This window comes from Cornus florida, unplaced genomic scaffold (assembly GCF_030987335.1).
Source record: "Cornus florida cultivar Cherokee Brave unplaced genomic scaffold, ASM3098733v1 CherokeeBrave_3.0.0_Hap2_Chr05, whole genome shotgun sequence".
NCBI classification, from domain to species: domain Eukaryota; kingdom Viridiplantae; phylum Streptophyta; class Magnoliopsida; order Cornales; family Cornaceae; genus Cornus; species Cornus florida.
This window is the reverse complement of record NW_026775575.1, coordinates 58,411,220-58,434,894: the sequence shown is the minus strand read 5'-3', so window position 1 is coordinate 58,434,894 and position 23,675 is coordinate 58,411,220. Positions and strand designations below refer to the sequence as shown.

Below are 23,675 nucleotides of genomic sequence, written 5' to 3'. Positions count from 1 at the left end.
CGAGTCACTTTGACACATCCGGGTTTGTAAATGTCACCAGGCGGCCCAATTATGATTATGTTATTATTAGGAGATGACACATATCATCATCATATTAATTCAAGAAGTCTATAAATAGAGGCATGGGGGAAGGAGGAAGGAGGAAGGGATATAAAAATTGAAAATTCTAAAAATCCAGAATTCGAGAGAAAAATTCAGAGAGGCATAGATCCAGAATTCCAAAGTAAAATACAGTATTTATTTATTTATATAAAAAATATTTATTAATTGATATAAAAAGAGTTTTTATCTATAACATACATGTAACGACTCGAATCCGTGGATCCGAACCGTTACCCGTGTCCTTACCCGAACCCTAGGTCAACTAGGTCATACACTCCATTTCCTATGTTCAAGCCTGTCATAAGACTCACTCCGAAGCTCAGAATACTCAAAGATACAAGCTTACAAGGCTAGTCAACATTTCAGGTCAAAAAGGGACAGTCAGCCGGCTGATAGCCCAAGGTCGGCCGACTGACAAGGCAGGAAAAGGGACAGTCAGCTGGCTAATAGCCCAAGGTCGGCCGGCTGACAAAGCAGGATCGGTCGACGGACAAGGTAGGATCGGTCGGCCGAAACAATCCCAAAACTGAAAGCTCTCGGGACTTTCACTGTGCAAGCCATCGGTCCACTGACGATGGGGTTCGGTCGGTCGAACCTGGGGTTTCGGTCGGCTGATGGTGAGGATCAGTCGGCCGAAACATGCTATCCTGGGATTTAACCCACTGGAAGTGCATACTAAACCCACAATGAACCTATTAAGTACTGAAGTTCCGCATTCATGGCAAATACTCATCAATATACAAGAATAGATGTCACTAAATTTGCCAATGATACATTATCGTTCTCCTATTCAACACAGCAATTACATGGTTTCGATTTACATCAAAATATAGTCAAATGTCTTAATTATATTACATAGCCATGATTTACAAGAGAATGGGAAAATATACAAAAAGTATAAAATAAACTCCTAGTCATCCTCATGCTTGTGGAAGGTCGGCATCCACTACTTATTTTCCGGGTCCTGAAAAAATATTAAGTAATGGGGTGAGCGTAAAGCTCAGTAGGTGGTGCCTAAGACACACTTCTTGTAGCCCCGTAAATCCAAATAGTGAATAGATCAATAGAAATGGGGTCATACAAAGCAGGGTAAAAATACCATATCAATCCCAAGTTCAAAACAATTAAATGTCATGCCATGAATGCAATGTTATGCATGTCACTCCCCATTTTCAGGCAAATGCATCACTTCACAAACTGTTAATATAACTCGCCCTTTGGTGACTCCGCAGCGACACGAGAGAAGGTTGGCTACTGTCCCTGACCTTTGGTACCCCCGCAGCATCATTTTGGGCCCAGATAGCACAACCACGCTAGGGCAATCTCCCTAATTCCCTCTAGGCTATATTAACACACCGGCCCTTTGGTGATTCCGCGTCGACCGGGTTTTCTCAAAACCACTTTTGCAAAAACGCTTCCCCAAAATCCCCTTTTTACTTGATTCAAATCATTTTCTTCCATTCATGCCCCATGGTATGCTTGTATGTATCATACTTTCAATGCTATGGCAAGAGGGGATTTTATACAACACAAATGAGCATATTTTACTAGAATCTTAAGAAAGTTTACGCATGCTTTCAAGTATCACTTCTAGCAAGTCTACAACATAATACACATAGAAATCCAACGTTTAAATAAAGAAATTAACACATAAGCATGATTTGTAAATAACTCAATTAGCACATATGATTATAAACTCCATAAACAACATTTACATCATCTCTAAGGCAAATAACTCAAATTTAAACATGTCAATCAACAATTAATGAAGGATAACTCACAAAGGAATAAGAAAAACATGAATTATGAACCACTACCTTAAAATTGTGCAAAACCCCCAATTTTCTCTCAAATCCTAAAATTTAGAGCTCCTTCAAATGATGGCCAAAAATAGATTGGCTCCAATCGACTCGAAGCCCTCGATGCGCTCTTTAATTTGCCGCAAACGGCACTCAAAATCTCCAAATAGTGAGAGAGAGATCCATGATTGAAGTTGTAAATGAAAAAGAAAAAGTAAGATAAAGGGGAGAAAGGGAAAACTAACAGGAGGAAGAGAGAATGGAGACCAAAACAAGGTCTCATTGCCTTTTTGCGTGCTAATGGTGGGTCCCACCCTTTTTCTTTTTCTTTTTCCTTTTTCTTTTGTCTCCATTTTACACCACATACACACATATGTGCATACATTAAATCTCAACCATATGCAACACATTAAATAAATTAAATATGATGCAAATGAATCCCAACCAAAATCCCCGATTGCAACAATACCGACAGCAAGTCCCACACGGGACCGTCCGACCCAAAAACTGAAAAATGGAAAAATGATCACACTTCCATTTCAAAGAGTCCTGAACTCAATGAAATGTCCCAAACAACTCTCAGACACAACCGGCACACCCCGTAGTGTCCGGTACGCAAAATGGTAAAAGACGGAAATGCCTTTGCGGCTACAAAATTTTCGAAAAAAGAAAAATGCCGAAAATTGAAAACATCACAATACAGAAGCTCTGCCAATATTTATTTATTTATTTATACAAAAAAAAAAATTTATTGATTGATATAAAAAGAGTTTTTATCTATACTATTATTAAATGTGCAAAGAATTTCAGTATTTCAGTATTTATTTATTTATATAAAAAAATATTTATTAATTGATATGAAAAGAGTTTTTTTTTTTTTTTTTTTTAAAAAAAAAAATCTCTAAAATCCACCTAATAAAATTCAAATTAACCCATTTATCTATTTATTATTATGAATTTTTTAATAAAAGAAAATCTAATTAGACAAGAATTATTAATATAAAAAATATTTATTAACTCATATATAAAATAAAATATTTTTTCCAAAACTCTACGACAAATTAGCTTTTATTATAAGTTTCTTAATAAAATTAAATCTAATTAGACAATGATATATTTAAACAAATAAAATAATTTCTATAAAACTCTATCACAAATTACCTATTTTATTTTCAATAAAACTCTATCAAATTAGACAAAGATATATTCAAAGAGTTTTTATAAAACACTAACACAAATTACCTATTTATCTATTTATTATGAGTTTTTAATAAAAATAAATCTAATTAGACAAGTATTATTACTATAAAAAATTATTTACTAATTGATATAAAAAGAGGTTTTAAAAGGATTTCTATAAAACTCTAACATAAATTACTAATTTAGTTATTTATTTATTATGAGTTTTTTAATAAAAGAAAATCTAATTAGACATGAATTATTAATATAAAAATTATTTTTTTTAGTTGATATAAAAAATAAAATATATTTTTTAAAACTCTACCATAAATTATCTCTTATTATGAACTTTTTTAATAAAAGGTAATCTAATTAGACAAGAATTATTAATATATAAAAATATTTATTAATTCATTTAAAAAATGTTTTTAAAAGATTTCATATAAAACTCTAACACATAATACCTATTTATCTATTTATTATGAGTTTTTTTAATAAAAGAAAATATAATTAGGCAAGGATATATATATATTTAAAGAAAATAAATAATTTATATAAAATTCTACTACAAATTACCTATTTTATTTTTAATAAAACTCTATCACATTAGAAAATGATATATTTAAGAGTTTCTATAAAACTCTAACACAAATTACCTAAACTCTACCACAAATTAACTATTTTATTTTATTTAAAACTCTATCATATATAACCTGTATTTATCTATTTATTATGAGTTTATTAATAAAAGGAAATGTAATTAAACAAAGATATATTTAAAGAAAATGAAATAATTTCTATAAAACTCTACCACAAATTACCTATTTTATCTATCACATTATACAAGGATATATTTAAAGAAAATAAAATATAACCTAGGGTCTTCCGAAAAACCACAAACTACATATAATAAATTTTTATATCAATATAAATCTAATGTATGATTAGTATAATTGAATTTCTATTGTAAATTTTAAATTATACTAAAGTTCAAATTTTCTAATAAAATTCAAATCTATACTATTATATATGTATAATTTTTTAAATATTACCTAATAAAATTCAAATTACAAATTACCTAATAAAATTTAAATTACCAAAAAGAATTTATTACTTCGCAAAACTCAAATATTTCAGTATTAAAATAATAATAAATTATTAATTAATAAAAAAATTAAATATAAATATTTCAGTATTTATATAAAAATCTAAAAGAATTTATTACCTTACAAAAACTCAAACTCTACCACCAATTTCAAAATATTTCACTATTCATTTATTAATACAAAAATATATTTATTAATTAATATAAAAAGAGTTACAAAAAATATTTTTTGTTATTTTTTGTAAGGTTTATTGTTACAAGCTTCCAAATCAACGATTAAAAAAAAAAAAAAAAATGAAAACAAAATTTCTGTAAGTTACAAAACATTCACCACGTGCACATCGCACATGCCTTTTTCTAGTATCTACAAACATCTACAAGAAAAAATAAAAATGACGACGATGCACGTGTCTTTTCCTAGTATCTACAAACATCTACAATGGAAAATAAAAATGACGATGCAAGTGTCTTTTCTTAGTATCTACAAACATCTACAAGGGAAAATTAAAATGACGATGTTAAACAAAAGTCTTAATAAACATTGTACAAATATTGTGGGTATGATCATGCGCCGACTATGTGGAGTCAAACAAAAACCAAATCAACAAAAAGTCAAACGAAAGCCATATCAGCAAAAAAGTCAAAACAGAGACCATGTCAGCATTGATACTCAAAGAAAAACTCTGCATAAGCCTCAGGTCAAAAGTTAAACCTCAAGAGGCAACTCTCGAGTCTCAAAACCTCAAACATAAAGCTCAAATCTAGAAAACCTCAACCACAAGGACATTCCTCGAGTCCCAAAATCTCGAGCAACTTGTCCATTAGCCGAATTGCATTAAATACCTGTTGTATCTATTTAATGTGCCGCTAGCACACTGACATGGGGCAATAAGGTGGACTTGACACCTTAGGTGGCAAAGGTGCAATGGGAACATATATACAAAGCTTACCCATTCTGATTTAGCACATCCATAGCTGCAGCAAATGCCCCAACCCCAGGGAAAATTAGGCGTTTTGCATTTAAAATGTCATCTGGTGTTTGCACCTTCCAAAAAATAAAAATAAAACATAAATAGGAAAATAATAAAGAAGCATACACAATAAAAATAAGGAGTCATTATTTCATGTGTTTCATTACTTTTGTTCCCTTCCTTAAAAATCTTGTGATGATTTTTTTTTTCCGCAGTCACACTAATCTTGTTTTTAATTAACTCAACATATAAAACAGATATCTAATATGTCTTCTTTTTTCATCTTGAAAATACAGAAGAAGCTTCAAAGGTGCATCCAAGCACACCTAGGATATTCGGGATTGAAGAATGGTCAGTACAGAGTTGAGTTGTGGATTCACTTTTTTACAGTCGCATCATGTAAAATCGTCACTAGGATTAACACAAAAGGCCATACTCATAATACTTCTAAACAACATCAAACTACTCACCCCTCTTGCTTAATTATATGCTTACGTATAGCTAAAAGAATAACCCCTTCATGTTTCAAGCTCAATATGCAACACAACTGCTCATTTCAAAGAATTCCACATACTTAACCTAAAATGAGTGATACAATGCTCAATTTGGTTGCTGAGAAACCAAACAAAAGTAAATTAAATTAAATTTTCAATCTTACAATTCCTGATAAATAATTTAGACATTCACATACTGAAAATAAAGACAAAAAAAAAATAAGAAAAGAAAAAACTACTACATCTTTGATGTCAAAGCCAAGACGACGAATAGCATTTCTGACACTCCGAACATTACCAGCCCCGTAATCAAGAAAAGTCACCACTGCAATTAAGAAAAAATACAAACAGTAAATGTTTGATCAAATGACACATATAAAAATACAAGTAAATATTATCATATATACATATATTACGGAGGGTGTGCACCAGAATCTCCAGCTCCAGCAGAGGAGGCGCGAACTGAGAATCTTGAAGAGGATTTGAATTTGAGAGCCTTTTTATCGAACTCGAAACGCCTGAACTGTAAAGAATTGGTACCGGACGAGAAAGACGATGAAGATCCAACAGTCAGGAACTGTGCATAACTAAATGTAGGCGTCTCCATTTGCTAGGGTTACATTGGTGTCAATTACTGGCTGCTGCGCTGTTTGCGCTATTTGTTGTTGAATTAATGGGCTCTCCGTAAGACCCGACCAAACCCAAATAAAAAATGGTACAACCGTATAAGGCCCATTTTGTAGCAACCCACTATTAGAATCACGTATTGCGGGCTGTCCAACTAAATCAGTGTGGACTGACCCAAAGTTTAAACTCAGTGTCTGTGATTGAAGAATAAGATTTGTGAAATTGAAGATAAAAAAAAAAAAATATATATATATATATATATATATATACGTATGTAAACAGAAAAGTACATATTATGCATACAAAACCTTTCCAAAAAAAACATAAAACAAATGCAGAACTGAGCTTCTGAACCAGTCACGGCAGCCATCAACGTGTCCAGAACCTTGCTTGCCGTCGCTCCATCACAGCCGATTCTGGCCGTCTTTGCTCGCCGATCTTCAACTCGCCGAGCCCATCCCTTCTTATCGGCGTTCATTAGACCGTCCCTCGCCGGTCCATTCCGCCATCAGTCAAGCCATCTGCCTATTCAATCCAGCCGAGCCCTCCACCCGCCGACCTCGCCGTCTCCACCGGCCGAGCCGTCCACAGCCGCCGTTCATCCGCCGGTGCCTCGCTCTCCACCAGCCGTACCCAAACCCAAAATCCAGTAGCCGTTTCGCCGCCGTCCTCTAGGCTCTCACCGCCCATCGTCCTCACGGCCGGACCAGAGCTTTCCACAGCCCATCGCTGGTTCGCTGCTCGTGTCCGTCACCGCCGCTGTCAGTCAGCCGCGCCCGTCACGGCCGTCCGACGGGTTTCAACATCTCACGCTATGCAACGGCGAGGGGCAATTACGGAATATGAAAGGGCAATTTTGGATTTTAATGTTTTAGAATAGTTTCTTCACCGGAAATCTGATCAGAAGGGGTTAGTTGCAACATTGTAGTATATCTCGTGAAGACTTATATACACAAAATAAACAGCAGGGGTGTAATCCGCACAAAATAAAAACAAGGAGGGTGTTTTATAGACTTTACCCTTTGGTTTTTTTTTTAAATTACTAATGGGCCTCAAATTTTTGAGGCCCAAGGCGACCAAGGCTTGTCCTAATTTCAATTTTTTTTTTCCCATCCAATTTTGAGGCCCTCTAAAGTTTGAGGCTCAAGGCGGCCGCCTTGGGCCCAGGCCGGCCCTGCTCCATTTGATCTCTATCTTCACTAGGATTAACACAAAATACTTCGAAACAACATCAAACTACTCAACTGCTCATTTCAAAGAATTCCACATACTTAACCTAAAATGAGTGATACAATGCTCAATTTGGTTGATGAGAAACCACACAAAAGTAAAATAAATTAAATTTTCAGTCTTACAATTCCTGATAAATGATTAGACATTCACATACTGAAAATAAAGACAAAAACAACAAAATAAGAAAAAATTATTACATCTTTGATGTCAAAGCCAAGACGACGAATAGCATTTCTGACCCTCCGAACATTTCCAGCCCCGTAATCAAGAAGAGTCACCACTGCAATTAAGAAAAAATACAAACAGTAAATGTTTGATCAAATGACACGTATAAAAATACAAGTAAATATTATCATATATACATATATTACGGAGAGTGTGTACCAGAATCTCCGGCTCCAGCAAAGGAGGCGCGAACTGAGAATCTTGAAGAGGGCCTTCTTATCGAACTCGAAAAGCCTGAACTGTAGAGAATTGGTACCGGACGAGAAAGACGATGAAGATCCAACAGTCTGTGCATAACTAAATGTAGGCGTCTCCATTTGCTCTATCTTCCTTCCGCTAGGGTTACATTGGTGTCAATTGCTGGCTGCTGGCGCTGTTGTTGTTGAATTAATGGGCTCTGCGTAAGACCTGACCAAACCCAAATAAAAAATGGTACATAGTGCAAACTCGGTGGACGAGTCTAGAAGCGGATAGTGTCTTTGATAGTCCCATTCATGACATTAACAATAACAATAATAAAATAAGAAAGAAAGTGTTATCATGAGGTATATATATGTGCAAGTATATTGACCTAGAATTGATAATCATCCCCTTCATGCGGATATTGACGAATCTAGTGAGCTCGAAAATACAATTCAATCAATTTGCAACAGAGTCTCTTTCATGTGCGCGGCCATGAGAAGATTATATTCAAGTTTATATAACTCTCGTTACTCATAAACTTAGTATTTAACATAATAATATCTCATAAAAGAAAGAAATGTGAAGGATAAATATATAAATTAATAGAGAGATGTAAACTTCTCTAAAAGTCTCACTCATATTCATACATCATCACTCGAGTATATACATATATTAGAAATAAAAAAATATTAATACCGTGCCAACATGTCACCTGTTTGATGATTTAAAAACAAGAAAAATATTATTTTAAATAAAATTTTAAAGCAAAAATAGATTGGATGTGTTCGATTACTACAACATGAATAATGATTTTAGAACCGAATTAGATAGTTATCGAATTCAATTTATGTAAGTAGGGTGGTGGTCCGATGGACCTTACAATGTGATGTTATCATGACGTCATGTGATAGGATCCATCATTCCTCTTACATAAATTGATTTAGGTTAACTTCAGTTACACCCTCTAAGGTATGTCCTAACTTCAAGGAGACCCCCACGTTTGCAAAATTTCAATCAGACCCCCTACTTTTTCTGACACACATCAATCTCCCCCCTCAGTCAACAGTCAAAGTTGGTCAGAGATACTTTTTGCTGACGTCAGCAAAAAATGAGCTTTTAATGCCCAGATTGCCCCTAAACGGTTCTGTTTGTTTACAAACATTAACGGTTATGTTTGGCTTCAGGTTATAAAGCAATTAAAATGCCCAGATTGCCCCTCAACTCTAACGGTCATGTTTGGTTTCTATAAATAGGAAATAGGCACAATGTTTTTTTCCACTTCCTCTCTTATATTCTCCTATGTAAAGTGATGTCTCAATCAAGCGTAAATAGTCGTGAAGGTAGAGGCAAAGGCTATATACAGTATAGGAACAAGATTTGTCGCTATGGGGATTTTACTATAGTGAAGGTTACAGAGAATGACAAAAATCGCAACAAAGGAAGGCTGTATTATACTTGTGAAAATGAAACATGTAGTTTTTGGGAATGGTGTAACCCTATAGATGGTTCTGTTGGTGCTGCTACTGTTGGTCCTGCTGAGGAGTATTCACCTATAAATCAACTTTTGCTTTAGGTTGTTGCTGAATTGAGGTTACAGAGACAAGCTATAGGTTCAAGGTTACAAGTTGTTGAAACAACTATTTTGTATTTGAAGATAGTTGTATTTGCTTACTTCTTGTTATCTGTTTTTGCTATTTATTTGAAATAAAATTATGCAATGAATATTGACCTATATTGAGTACATTTACCATTGAAGCATCATCAATCTATTATCATTGCACATGCATATACAACCACAAATCACGCATTATCTATTACAGAGAAACCACAAAAAAAAAAAAACCATTGTCAACCACAAACTTACAAACATAACCGTTGTCAACCACAAGTTACAAATTTCAAACAAAGTAGGTCATAAAAAAATCCTCACTGTTGTATGGTGAATAAAACCTAAAAGAGCCTCTAATTGCTAGTTACCCTCTTTAAAACCAACTCACTGTTGTGTTTCTTTCCTTGGTACTGCTGCTTTTGCTACTCTCTCTATAATTGAATATTAGGATTAGAATACTAATGCAACAGTAAATTAATATGTATATGAAGATGCAAAGAATTTTCTATCTCTATTTTGACAAAATCTCATTACATTTTCAATCAATCTTCCCCCTTCTTTCACTCTCTTCACTGCCCTTTTATAGGCAATTACAAGTGTTGCTGGACTATCTGTTTTGGGCCTTCTTTCCAATGGGCTCGGTCCTCTTCAGTGGGTCCTCCAAGCTCGGCCCATTCCATGGTGCTCTTGTATGGGCTGTACTTCAATTGTTTGCCCCGATCCTACGTCAGCAAGCTGTAACCGGCCCATATTACTTATTGTATCCTCAACTGCCCCCATAATTACTCCCTAATAATTAAGGGGTAATTATTAGAGGCTGCTAATCATGACTTGACGGCTTGAGAAGATCGCATGGGAGAATGGACGGTTAGATTTGGGGGTCGGCGCTTCGAGATTCAAAAAGAACTCCTCGCTTTCCTGACTCCTCGGCCCTCGGGCCTACCTTGTCTTTATAAGCCTTATAGATGTTCCATCGATTCTCTTTACCGTCTTCATCTCACTTTATTGTTGCTCGAATCTTCTCCAGCAATTTCTTGCAAAAGCTCATTTTTCTAGCGACCTTGCAGTACTCTTTGACGTTCTCACTCTCTGAGGTTAGTTTCGTTTGCCTTTTTTCTTTCGGAAGACCTCTTTTTCTCCCTTAAAATCCTCATTCATTCTCACTATGACTGTAGATCTAGATGTTCTTCGCATGAGACTTCACCTTCCTGACGATATACAAATTAGAAATTGCCCTAAAGAGGTGAACGTTAGAACCGGTGCTGGCCTTCTTCCCGGTCAGGTTCTATTTTCCCACTTCCATCTTAACCTCCTTAGGTTCCCTCTGCATCCCTTCTTTTGCTATGTTTTTAATAAACTGAAACTTTCCCCTTTGCAAGTAAACCCAAATTTCCTTAGGATTTTATCTGTTATGTTGCTTCTGAATCGTGACAGAAATCTAGATCTGGACCTCGTAGATCTTCTCCTCTGTTACAAGGTTAGTAAAATCAGAACTGATGAACCGTTTTACCACTTCTACCCCATTAAGAAGAGGTCCATCTGCAAACATAAGATCAAATCTGAGAAGGGTTGGAGGAAAAATATAATTGGGATTAGGGGAGCCTGGTTTTCTCCAGCCGCAGAGGATTTCCCTATCCCGAGCGCTTTTGAAGAGTGCTCTGTCTCTTCTTATAAAAAATACAAAACCCATAAGAGTGACTGTCCTTGCGAGATCTGCATTCCTCGTTTTTGTACTTTCTTGTGCAATTCGTTAGGTATTCCTTGTGATGATTTGAGCTATGTTGTGTGCAGGGATAGGAATAACTACTTGAAGCAGTACGTTCTGACCAACATTCCCTCCTGCTCGGATCTCCTTACTTCAGACAACTTTCTTGCTCTCTCAGCCCTCGGCAAGACAATAAGTCAGCTCCAGATCCCTTCCTTTGGCAGGAGGAAAACTGCCACTAGGCCCGTTGTTGCCCCTGCAACAACTTCTTCTCCAGTTTCAGTATCTTCCTCTGCCACCATTTCTGATACCACTCTTTCCACTGATCCGATCGTGACGGCTACCGACCCGATCTCCAACACAACGACCGTTAATCCGAACGTGACCCCCTCTGTCAGCAACCTTCTCAGCTCTACTACTGCTTCCGTACGGGAAAAGACAAGAGGAAAAAGGCATCAGCCTGATAGTGCCCTCAGCCTCAATGACGTTCCTCTGTCACAGAGGGTTAGGCCTTCTGGGCCGAATGTGTCCGTGCAACCTCTAACCAGGCCTCCTCTGACTAGGCCTCTTACCCCTTCCGGGCATGCCTCTGCCTCTGGAACGGCACCATGGAACCCTCGCTTCATTCGAACAGACGGATCGTCTGTAAAGCCGAACGAGACCATGTTCAAGGATGGTCAGACCGCTATAGCATACTATAGGAGCATGTAGACTCCTAAGGACATTGAGGTAGCTAAGGGTCTGTCTCAGAAGGAAGTGTTCAGCCGATTCCCCTTATCTGCCATGGAGGTAACTTCTGCCTCTTAATCAATGAATCTTTATTCAATCTTTACATTTGATTTCTTTTAACCATCTGCTCAGCTTAATCAGTTGTCCTGCATATCTATACAGACCCTGTAAGGGATGATGGCCATGCAGAAGCAGGTTGAGCTGGTGAATGCCAAGGTTCGCATGCTCTCTGACAACCTTGGTGCAGTTAATAAGGAGAACGATGCTTTAGCTGCTCAGAAGACCGGGTTGATGGTTCAGTTCGATAAAGTTGAAAAGGAGAGAGACTCTCTGAGGAAGGAGACGGACTCTCTTTAGGATGAAAGGAACGCTCTGCAGCTTGAGAAGAGCATCTAGCATACCGAGCGAGAATCCCTTAGGGCTAAAAAGGAAGAACTTCTACGCCTCCTGGGTGATGAGCAATCCGCTCGGATGGCCTTTGAGAAAAGGGCTCTAGATGAGCGCAATGCTTTACTCGACACCATCAGTAAAGTAAATTGTGGTATGCTAGCTCCGCACGCTCAGTTTTCCAGGGTTGGGGCCCTCAGATATGCTCAGGAGTTCCGAGAAGGTTATGCCGATCGTGTTCCAGATGAGGGTGTTGGCCTAGGATTTAATCTAAAGGTCAATCTTATATTTTGATGATTACAAACCATTAATGATGTTTATGTACTAATATTTTCCTTGAGTGCTATATAGTTGATCAATTAATTCAATCCTCAATAATGAGCCAGAAGCATTCCAAGTACTCAAGCAATGGATTCAAGGAAGCATTGAAGTTGCAAGAATTCAAAGATTATTCAAGTTCTCCATCAAAGGCTAACCGATCATGGTCAAGATTGAAGAAAAGAGTAGATTAGATGGTGAGAGCTTAAGATTTAATGTCAAAGTTAATTTGAATATATTTGAAGCTCAAAATTCAATCCATGCATTGCATTCCCATTTTATTTCTCAAAGAAAATAAAATCAGCTCATGATCACATTCACAGGACTTAAATGATTTCATATTAAGTATCATAATGTGAGATGGAGAAGGCTCCATAAAAGAAAGAGAAGGCTCTTTTCTCTTATTCCAGTGAGCTCTGAGAAGGCTCTTTTCTTTAACTCCAGTAAGTCTTTGAGAAGTATTTAAGAAAAAGAGATGGCTCAATCAAAAGAAAGAGAGGGCTCTTTTTGTTCCAAGAAAGCTACGAAAATGGATCTTCAAAATAAAGAGCAGGCTCACGTTTTTATTGAGCAGGCTCTTTCCAAGGAAAATGAACAAAGAGCAGGCTCTTTGGTTTTCAAGAGACGGCTCTCTTTAGGGTTTTGAACTGTAACGTAAACATTTTCATTAAATGTTCTCAACAACCTCTAACAGCTATATTGAACTCTGTTGATTCTATAAATACTGAGGTTGGTCTTCAAACCAAAGAAAAACACTTTTACAGAGAACATTCTATCATTCCTTGAAAAGCATTAAAGAAGTATTATGAGCTTTTATTCCCTCTCTGTTATTTCATATCACTGTAGCAATTCTGAGCTTCACGTATATTAATCTTTTCTATAGTTGTGAGCGAAACTCTGTAATCTATCTTTGAGAGATTCTTGTACACTTGTTTCTTCAAATTTCAAAGCTATTGTAAAGGGTTGGTGTAACCCAAAAGAAAGCCTAGGAGAAGGGTGTTCTCCTAGCAAAGAAGAGAAGCAAGATCTTGTTTCAAAAGTGAAGGTTTGCTCTCCACCATTAAGGAGAAGCTCTAGTGAATTTGGGAAGTCTCAAGGGGGATCTTGAGCCGAGGAGTAGGAGTTTCCGAACCTCGCTAAATCACCGAGTCATTGTTTGCAATCTCTTATCTCTATCTCTCTTATTTTGTGCTTTATTTTGCTTGAATATTTCAATAAACTGATATTTAACAGTTTGGTAGAAATACAATTTTTAAATTGAAAAATTGATCATTGACTCTATTCACCCCCCCTCTAGAGTCAATTAGTGACTAACAGAGGGTCAGACCGGTTCTACTCCTGATGAGGTTAACAGAGAGTTGGAGATTGATCCTCCGGGTGTTTATGCCGATCCAGACTCCACCCCGGGCATATTTGATGAATACCAAGAGATTGCCTCGTTCAGGATCACTCCTACTCCTTCAACCGCTTTGCCTTTAGACGTTCTTCCTCTGTCCACCGTGACTCCATTAGTCACTACTGCTGAAGATAACCCTCGACAAGATGATTCTTCCAATGCTATTGAGGATAGAACTCAACAGAATGATTCTGTCATTCAGCTCGATTCTCCTCCGCGTGAGAATGGTAACGCCAACAATGATGAGGAGGCCGTTCAGCACCATCAAGAAGCTGACGGGGCAAATGCTTCTAGCTAGAACCTTTCTGATGTACCGACCTCCTTTCTTTTGTATTTTTGCCATCTATATACCTTACCCTAATCAATTAGGGAGAGATTATGGGGGCATATGAAGATAACAAAAATGACCTGGGCTGGGCACAACCCAAATTACTAGAAATTGGATCTAGGAATAACACTTGACCCGATCAGATTTACTTATCAGGCCCAGTATCCACTAAAAGCAAACCTCAAGCCCAATCTCAGAGCAAAGGAAATGGGCCGATATCCAAGACAAGCCCAAAGGATCGGTCCAACATGAAGAACTAAAGAAAAAGCTTCTAGAACAATTGTAAAAGCCTATAAATACAATGAAAATAGAAGGAAAAGGAGTTGAGATATTTTAAAGTGTAAAGACTTATCTTTCTAAATTGAGAGAGTTTGTTTATTACATCTTCAAAAATCAATCACAATAAAATATTTATTAATTGATATAAAAAGAATATTTATTTTTTATGGATAATTATCACAATATAACCGGCCCGGCCCAATTATGATTATGTCATTATCGGGAGAGGACACATGTCGTCATCCTATTAATCCAAGAAGCATATAAATGCATAGAGGAAGGACGAAGGCGTATAGAAATTGAGAATTCTAGACTGAAATCCAGAATTCCAGATTAAAATACAGAAACTCTGCCAAAGAATTTTCAGTATTTATTTATTTATATAAAAAAAATATATTTATTAATTGATATAAAAAGAGTTTTTATAAATAAAAAATAAATAAAATAAACCTCTATAAAACTCTAAAATCTACCTAATAAATTTTTTTCATAAATTAGCTTTTATTATGAGTTTCTTAATAAAATTAAATCTAATTAGAAAAGGCTATATTCAAAGAAAATAAAATAATTTCATCACAAATTACCTGTTTTATTTTCAATAAAACTCTAACACACTAGACAAAAATATATTTAATTTCTATAAAACTCTGACACAAATTACCTATTTATCTATTTATTATGAATTTTTTAATAAAAGGAAATCTACTTAGACAAGAATTATTAATATAAAAAATATTTATTAATTGATATAAAAAGAGTTTTTAAAAGTGTTTCTACTAAACTCAAACACAAATTACCTATTTATTTATTTGTTATAAGTTTTTTAATAAAAGAAAATCTATTTGATATAAAAAAATAAAATAATTTTTCTAAAACTCTACCACAAATTACCTGTTATTATGAGTTTTTTTTAGCAAAAGGTAATCTAATTAGATAAGAATTATTAATATATAAAAATATTTATTAATTGATATATATAAAAAAAAAAAAATTCTTAAACACTACCACAAATTAGCCTTTTTTTTGAGTTTCTTCATAAAATAAAATCTAATTAGACAAAGATATATTTAAAGAAAATAAAATAATTTCTATAAAATTCTATCACAAATTACCTATTTTTTCTAAAACTTAACCACAAATTAGAGTTTTTAATAAAAGAAAATCTAATTAGACAAGTATTATTAATATAAAAAATTATTTATTAATGGATATAAAAAGAGGTTTTCAAAGAATTTTTATAAAACTCTAACACAAATTACCTATTTATCTATTTATTATGAGTTTTTTAATAAAAGAAAATCTAATTAGACAAGAATTATTAATATAAAAAAATATTTATTAATTGATATAAAAAGAGTTTTTAAAAGAGTTTCTATTTAATTTTAACACAAATTAACTATTTATTTATTTATTATAAAATATTTATTAATTGATATAAATTGATTTTTATAAAAATAGTTTCTATAAAACTCTAAAAAGTACCTAATAAAATCAATTACAATAAAATAATTATTAATTATTATTTTTTTTTATTAGTAATAATAATATAAAAAAGGCACTCAAAAGGGAAACGCGTCTCTACTACAGAAATAGAACCGGGACTAAGGCCCCAAGGAATCCAAAAAAATAATTAAATCATTAGAAGAAGAGCAAGAACTCCCCTTCACATAAGAGAATAGAGAGCAAAGAATGTGATGTTTCACCATTGCCCTAGACGACTCTTTATCTTCAAACATTCTACTATTTATCTCCTTCCAAATATACCACAAAACACAATGTGGGATAACTCTCCAGAAATCGCATACATCCCTTCTCACGCGACAACCTCTCCATACATGAATCAAATCCTTAGTAGATCTTGGCATTACCTAAGACATGCCAAACAACCCAAAAATAAGATTCCAACAGTCATTCGCTATAGGACAATGCATAAGGAGGTGGTTAACAGACTCCCCATCTTTCTTGCATAGACAACACTGATTAACAATACAGTTGCCCCTGATCCTTAAATTATCAATTGTCAAAATCGTTCCCAAACAGTTGTTCAAACAAAGAAAGCCACCCTAGTTGGAGCCATGGATCGCCAAATAGTTTTCCACGGGAAAACATAATTAACAAAATGATACAGACATAAAAATAAGGATCTTACTTCGAAACGAAAATAATTATTAACTATTATAAAAAGAATAGTTATTTTTTATAGATAATTATCTCAATATAACCAGTGTGCGCATGTGGCTTGACCCCGGGTGCCCCTTTGGCCTCGACGTTGCCCATTTTTTGTTTTTAGCTTTTCTCTTTTGTCCAATCTCTGAATCATGTGATTCTTGAGTCTAACTTCGTTAATTTTTCGCCGTCTATCCAATGGTGTGCTCGGTAGTACCCATTGCTTTATGAAAATTACCATTTTGCCCCAAGGGCTAATATTATAACTTTTTAAAAAAAATTCGCTTCTGCATTTTGTTTTCGTTTAAATTCCGTGACTTCATGAAAAGTCACTATAGCGTCATTGGGATGCCGTTTATCTCTAGGAACCTTATTTTCTTTGTTTTCGCTTCCGCACTCCAGATCTATTATCGGGTCAACTTTCGAGTCACTTTGACACATCCGGGTTTGTAAATGTCACCAGGCGGCCCAATTATGATTATGTTATTATTAGGAGATGACACATATCATCATCATATTAATTCAAGAAGTCTATAAATAGAGGCATGGGGGAAGGAGGAAGGAGGAAGGGATATAAAAATTGAAAATTCTAAAAATCCAGAATTCGAGAGAAAAATTCAGAGAGGCATAGATCCAGAATTCCAAAGTAAAATACAGTATTTATTTATTTATATAAAAAATATTTATTAATTGATATAAAAAGAGTTTTTATCTATAACATACATGTAACGACTCGAATCCGTGGATCCGAACCGTTACCCGTGTCCTTACCCGAACCCTAGGTCAACTAGGTCATACACTCCATTTCCTATGTTCAAGCCTGTCATAAGACTCACTCCGAAGCTCAGAATACTCAAAGATACAAGCTTACAAGGCTAGTCAACATTTCAGGTCAAAAAGGGACAGTCAGCCGGCTGATAGCCCAAGGTCGGCCGACTGACAAGGCAGGAAAAGGGACAGTCAGCTGGCTAATAGCCCAAGGTCGGCCGGCTGACAAAGCAGGATCGGTCGACGGACAAGGTAGGATCGGTCGGCCGAAACAATCCCAAAACTGAAAGCTCTCGGGACTTTCACTGTGCAAGCCATCGGTCCACTGACGATGGGGTTCGGTCGGTCGAACCTGGGGTTTCGGTCGGCTGATGGTGAGGATCAGTCGGCCGAAACATGCTATCCTGGGATTTAACCCACTGGAAGTGCATACTAAACCCACAATGAACCTATTAAGTACTGAAGTTCCGCATTCATGGCAAATACTCATCAATATACAAGAATAGATGTCACTAAATTTGCCAATGATACATTATCGTTCTCCTATTCAACACAGCAATTACATGGTTTCGATTTACATCAAAATATAGTCAAATGTCTTAATTATATTACATAGCCATGATTTACAAGAGAATGGGAAAATATACAAAAAGTATAAAATAAACTCCTAGTCATCCTCATGCTTGTGGAAGGTCGGCATCCACTACTTATTTTCCGGGTCCTGAAAAAATATTAAGTAATGGGGTGAGCGTAAAGCTCAGTAGGTGGTGCCTAAGACACACTTCTTGTAGCCCCGTAAATCCAAATAGTGAATAGATCAATAGAAATGGGGTCATACAAAGCAGGGTAAAAATACCATATCAATCCCAAGTTCAAAACAATTAAATGTCATGCCATGAATGCAATGTTATGCATGTCACTCCCCATTTTCAGGCAAATGCATCACTTCACAAACTGTTAATATAACTCGCCCTTTGGTGACTCCGCAGCGACACAAGAGAAGGTTGGCTACTGTCCCTGACCTTTGGTACCCCCGCAGCATCATTTTGGGCCCAGATAGCACAACCACGCTAGGGCAATCTCCCTAATTCCCTCTAGGCTATATTAACACACCGGCCCTTTGGTGATTCCGCGTCGACCGGGTTTTCTCAAAACCACTTTTGCAAAAACGCTTCCCCAAAATCCCCTTTTTACTTGATTCAAATCATTTTCTTCCATTCATGCCCCATGGTATGCTTGTATGTATCATACTTTCAATGCTATGGCAAGAGGGGATTTTATACAACACAAATGAGCATATTTTACTAGAATCTTAAGAAAGTTTACGCATGCTTTCAAGTATCACTTCTAGCAAGTCTACAACATAATACACATAGAAATCCAACGTTTAAATAAAGAAATTAACACATAAGCATGATTTGTAAATAACTCAATTAGCACATATGATTATAAACTCCATAAACAACATTTACATCATCTCTAAGGCAAATAACTCAAATTTAAACATGTCAATCAACAATTAATGAAGGATAACTCACAAAGGAATAAGAAAAACATGAATTATGAACCACTACCTTAAAATTGTGCAAAACCCCCAATTTTCTCTCAAATCCTAAAATTTAGAGCTCCTTCAAATGATGGCCAAAAATAGATTGGCTCCAATCGACTCGAAGCCCTCGATGCGCTCTTTAATTTGCCGCAAACGGCACTCAAAATCTCCAAATAGTGAGAGAGAGATCCATGATTGAAGTTGTAAATGAAAAAGAAAAAGTAAGATAAAGGGGAGAAAGGGAAAACTAACAGGAGGAAGAGAGAATGGAGACCAAAACAAGGTCTCATTGCCTTTTTGCGTGCTAATGGTGGGTCCCACCCTTTTTCTTTTTCTTTTTCCTTTTTCTTTTGTCTCCATTTTACACCACATACACACATATGTGCATACATTAAATCTCAACCATATGCAACACATTAAATAAATTAAATATGATGCAAATGAATCCCAACCAAAATCCCCGATTGCAACAATACCGACAGCAAGTCCCACACGGGACCGTCCGACCCAAAAACTGAAAAATGGAAAAATGATCACACTTCCATTTCAAAGAGTCCTGAACTCAATGAAATGTCCCAAACAACTCTCAGACACAACCGGCACACCCCGTAGTGTCCGGTACGCAAAATGGTAAAAGACGGAAATGCCTTTGCGGCTACAAAATTTTCGAAAAAAGAAAAATGCCGAAAATTGAAAACATCACAATACAGAAGCTCTGCCAATATTTATTTATTTATTTATACAAAAAAAAAAATTTATTGATTGATATAAAAAGAGTTTTTATCTATACTATTATTAAATGTGCAAAGAATTTCAGTATTTCAGTATTTATTTATTTATATAAAAAAATATTTATTAATTGATATGAAAAGAGTTTTTTTTTTTTTTTTTTTTAAAAAAAAAAATCTCTAAAATCCACCTAATAAAATTCAAATTAACCCATTTATCTATTTATTATTATGAATTTTTTAATAAAAGAAAATCTAATTAGACAAGAATTATTAATATAAAAAATATTTATTAACTCATATATAAAATAAAATATTTTTTCCAAAACTCTACGACAAATTAGCTTTTATTATAAGTTTCTTAATAAAATTAAATCTAATTAGACAATGATATATTTAAACAAATAAAATAATTTCTATAAAACTCTATCACAAATTACCTATTTTATTTTCAATAAAACTCTATCAAATTAGACAAAGATATATTCAAAGAGTTTTTATAAAACACTAACACAAATTACCTATTTATCTATTTATTATGAGTTTTTAATAAAAATAAATCTAATTAGACAAGTATTATTACTATAAAAAATTATTTACTAATTGATATAAAAAGAGGTTTTAAAAGGATTTCTATAAAACTCTAACATAAATTACTAATTTAGTTATTTATTTATTATGAGTTTTTTAATAAAAGAAAATCTAATTAGACATGAATTATTAATATAAAAATTATTTTTTTTAGTTGATATAAAAAATAAAATATATTTTTTAAAACTCTACCATAAATTATCTCTTATTATGAACTTTTTTAATAAAAGGTAATCTAATTAGACAAGAATTATTAATATATAAAAATATTTATTAATTCATTTAAAAAATGTTTTTAAAAGATTTCATATAAAACTCTAACACATAATACCTATTTATCTATTTATTATGAGTTTTTTTAATAAAAGAAAATATAATTAGGCAAGGATATATATATATATTTAAAGAAAATAAATAATTTATATAAAATTCTACTACAAATTACATATTTTATTTTTAATAAAACTCTATCACATTAGAAAATGATATATTTAAGAGTTTCTATAAAACTCTAACACAAATTACCTAAACTCTACCACAAATTAACTATTTTATTTTATTTAAAACTCTATCATATATAACCTGTATTTATCTATTTATTATGAGTTTATTAATAAAAGGAAATGTAATTAAACAAAGATATATTTAAAGAAAATGAAATAATTTCTATAAAACTCTACCACAAATTACCTATTTTATCTATCACATTATACAAGGATATATTTAAAGAAAATAAAATATAACCTAGGGTCTTCCGAAAAACCACAAACTACATATAATAAATTTTTATATCAATATAAATCTAATGTATGATTAGTATAATTGAATTTCTATTGTAAATTTTAAATTATACTAAAGTTCAAATTTTCTAATAAAATTCAAATCTATACTATTATATATGTATAATTTTTTAAATATTACCTAATAAAATTCAAATTACAAATTACCTAATAAAATTTAAATTACCAAAAAGAATTTATTACTTCGCAAAACTCAAATATTTCAGTATTAAAATAATAATAAATTATTAATTAATAAAAAAATTAAATATAAATATTTCAGTATTTATATAAAAATCTAAAAGAATTTATTACCTTACAAAAACTCAAACTCTACCACCAATTTCAAAATATTTCACTATTCATTTATTAATACAAAAATATATTTATTAATTAATATAAAAAGAGTTACAAAAAATATTTTTTGTTATTTTTTGTAAGGTTTATTGTTACAAGCTTCCAAATCAACGATTAAAAAAAAAAAAAAAAATGAAAACAAAATTTCTGTAAGTTACAAAACATTCACCACGTGCACATCGCACATGCCTTTTTCTAGTATCTACAAACATCTACAAGAAAAAATAAAAATGACGACGATGCACGTGTCTTTTCCTAGTATCTACAAACATCTACAATGGAAAATAAAAATGACGATGCAAGTGTCTTTTCTTAGTATCTACAAACATCTACAAGGGAAAATTAAAATGACGATGTTAAACAAAAGTCTTAATAAACATTGTACAAATATTGTGGGTATGATCATGCGCCGACTATGTGGAGTCAAACAAAAACCAAATCAACAAAAAGTCAAACGAAAGCCATATCAGCAAAAAAGTCAAAACAGAGACCATGTCAGCATTGATACTCAAAGAAAAACTCTGCATAAGCCTCAGGTCAAAAGTTAAACCTCAAGAGGCAACTCTCGAGTCTCAAAACCTCAAACATAAAGCTCAAATCTAGAAAACCTCAACCACAAGGACATTCCTCGAGTCCCAAAATCTCGAGCAACTTGTCCATTAGCCGAATTGCATTAAATACCTGTTGTATCTATTTAATGTGCCGCTAGCACACTGACATGGGGCAATAAGGTGGACTTGACACCTTAGGTGGCAAAGGTGCAATGGGAACATATATACAAAGCTTACCCATTCTGATTTAGCACATCCATAGCTGCAGCAAATGCCCCAACCCCAGGGAAAATTAGGCGTTTTGCATTTAAAATGTCATCTGGTGTTTGCACCTTCCAAAAAATAAAAATAAAACATAAATAGGAAAATAATAAAGAAGCATACACAATAAAAATAAGGAGTCATTATTTCATGTGTTTCATTACTTTTGTTCCCTTCCTTAAAAATCTTGTGATGATTTTTTTTTTCCGCAGTCACACTAATCTTGTTTTTAATTAACTCAACATATAAAACAGATATCTAATATGTCTTCTTTTTTCATCTTGAAAATACAGAAGAAGCTTCAAAGGTGCATCCAAGCACACCTAGGATATTCGGGATTGAAGAATGGTCAGTACAGAGTTGAGTTGTGGATTCACTTTTTTACAGTCGCATCATGTAAAATCGTCACTAGGATTAACACAAAAGGCCATACTCATAATACTTCTAAACAACATCAAACTACTCACCCCTCTTGCTTAATTATATGCTTACGTATAGCTAAAAGAATAACCCCTTCATGTTTCAAGCTCAATATGCAACACAACTGCTCATTTCAAAGAATTCCACATACTTAACCTAAAATGAGTGATACAATGCTCAATTTGGTTGCTGAGAAACCAAACAAAAGTAAATTAAATTAAATTTTCAATCTTACAATTCCTGATAAATAATTTAGACATTCACATACTGAAAATAAAGACAAAAAAAAAATAAGAAAAGAAAAAACTACTACATCTTTGATGTCAAAGCCAAGACGACGAATAGCATTTCTGACACTCCGAACATTACCAGCCCCGTAATCAAGAAAAGTCACCACTGCAATTAAGAAAAAATACAAACAGTAAATGTTTGATCAAATGACACATATAAAAATACAAGTAAATATTATCATATATACATATATTACGGAGGGTGTGCACCAGAATCTCCGGCTCCAGCAGAGGAGGCGCGAACTGAGAATCTTGAAGAGGATTTGAATTTGAGAGCCTTTTTATCGAACTCGAAACGCCTGAACTGTAAAGAATTGGTACCGGACGAGAAAGACGATGAAGATCCAACAGTCAGGAACTGTGCATAACTAAATGTAGGCGTCTCCATTTGCTAGGGTTACATTGGTGTCAATTACTGGCTGCTGCGCTGTTTGCGCTATTTGTTGTTGAATTAATGGGCTCTCCGTAAGACCCGACCAAACCCAAATAAAAAATGGTACAACCGTATAAGGCCCATTTTGTAGCAACCCACTATTAGAATCACGT

At 34.0% G+C, this 23,675-nt stretch overlaps 2 protein-coding genes across 4 annotated transcripts; both read right to left on the bottom strand.

The window, feature by feature from the left end:
• Positions 1–4,748: 4,748 nt before the first annotated feature.
• LOC132306555 (imidazole glycerol phosphate synthase hisHF, chloroplastic-like) lies at positions 4,749–6,308 on the bottom strand. 3 transcript variants are annotated; one of them, XR_009482042.1, is made up of 3 exons: positions 6,058–6,308; positions 5,893–5,975; positions 4,749–5,230 (listed from the first exon to the last, which is right to left on the bottom strand). XR_009482042.1 is itself a non-coding variant. In XM_059803984.1 (3 exons), the coding sequence occupies exons 1-3, from the start codon at positions 6,255–6,257 to the stop codon at positions 5,132–5,134; spliced, it is 360 nt and encodes a 119-aa protein (XP_059659967.1). In that variant the 5' UTR covers positions 6,258–6,307; the 3' UTR covers positions 4,758–5,131. The 3 variants fall into 3 exon arrangements, 1 of the variants encoding a protein (XP_059659967.1); XR_009482043.1 differs by having other exon boundaries at positions 6,067–6,308; XM_059803984.1 differs by having other exon boundaries at positions 4,758–5,230; positions 6,080–6,307.
• Positions 6,309–22,064: 15,756 nt separating this feature from the next.
• On the bottom strand, positions 22,065–23,565 carry LOC132306554 (imidazole glycerol phosphate synthase hisHF, chloroplastic-like). Its single transcript, XM_059803982.1, has 3 exons — positions 23,340–23,565; positions 23,153–23,235; positions 22,065–22,490 (listed from the first exon to the last, which is right to left on the bottom strand). Exons 1-3 carry the CDS (start codon positions 23,515–23,517, stop codon positions 22,392–22,394), a joined length of 360 nt encoding a protein of 119 aa, XP_059659965.1. The 5' UTR covers positions 23,518–23,565; the 3' UTR covers positions 22,065–22,391.
• Between the last annotated feature and the right edge of the window lie 110 nt (positions 23,566–23,675).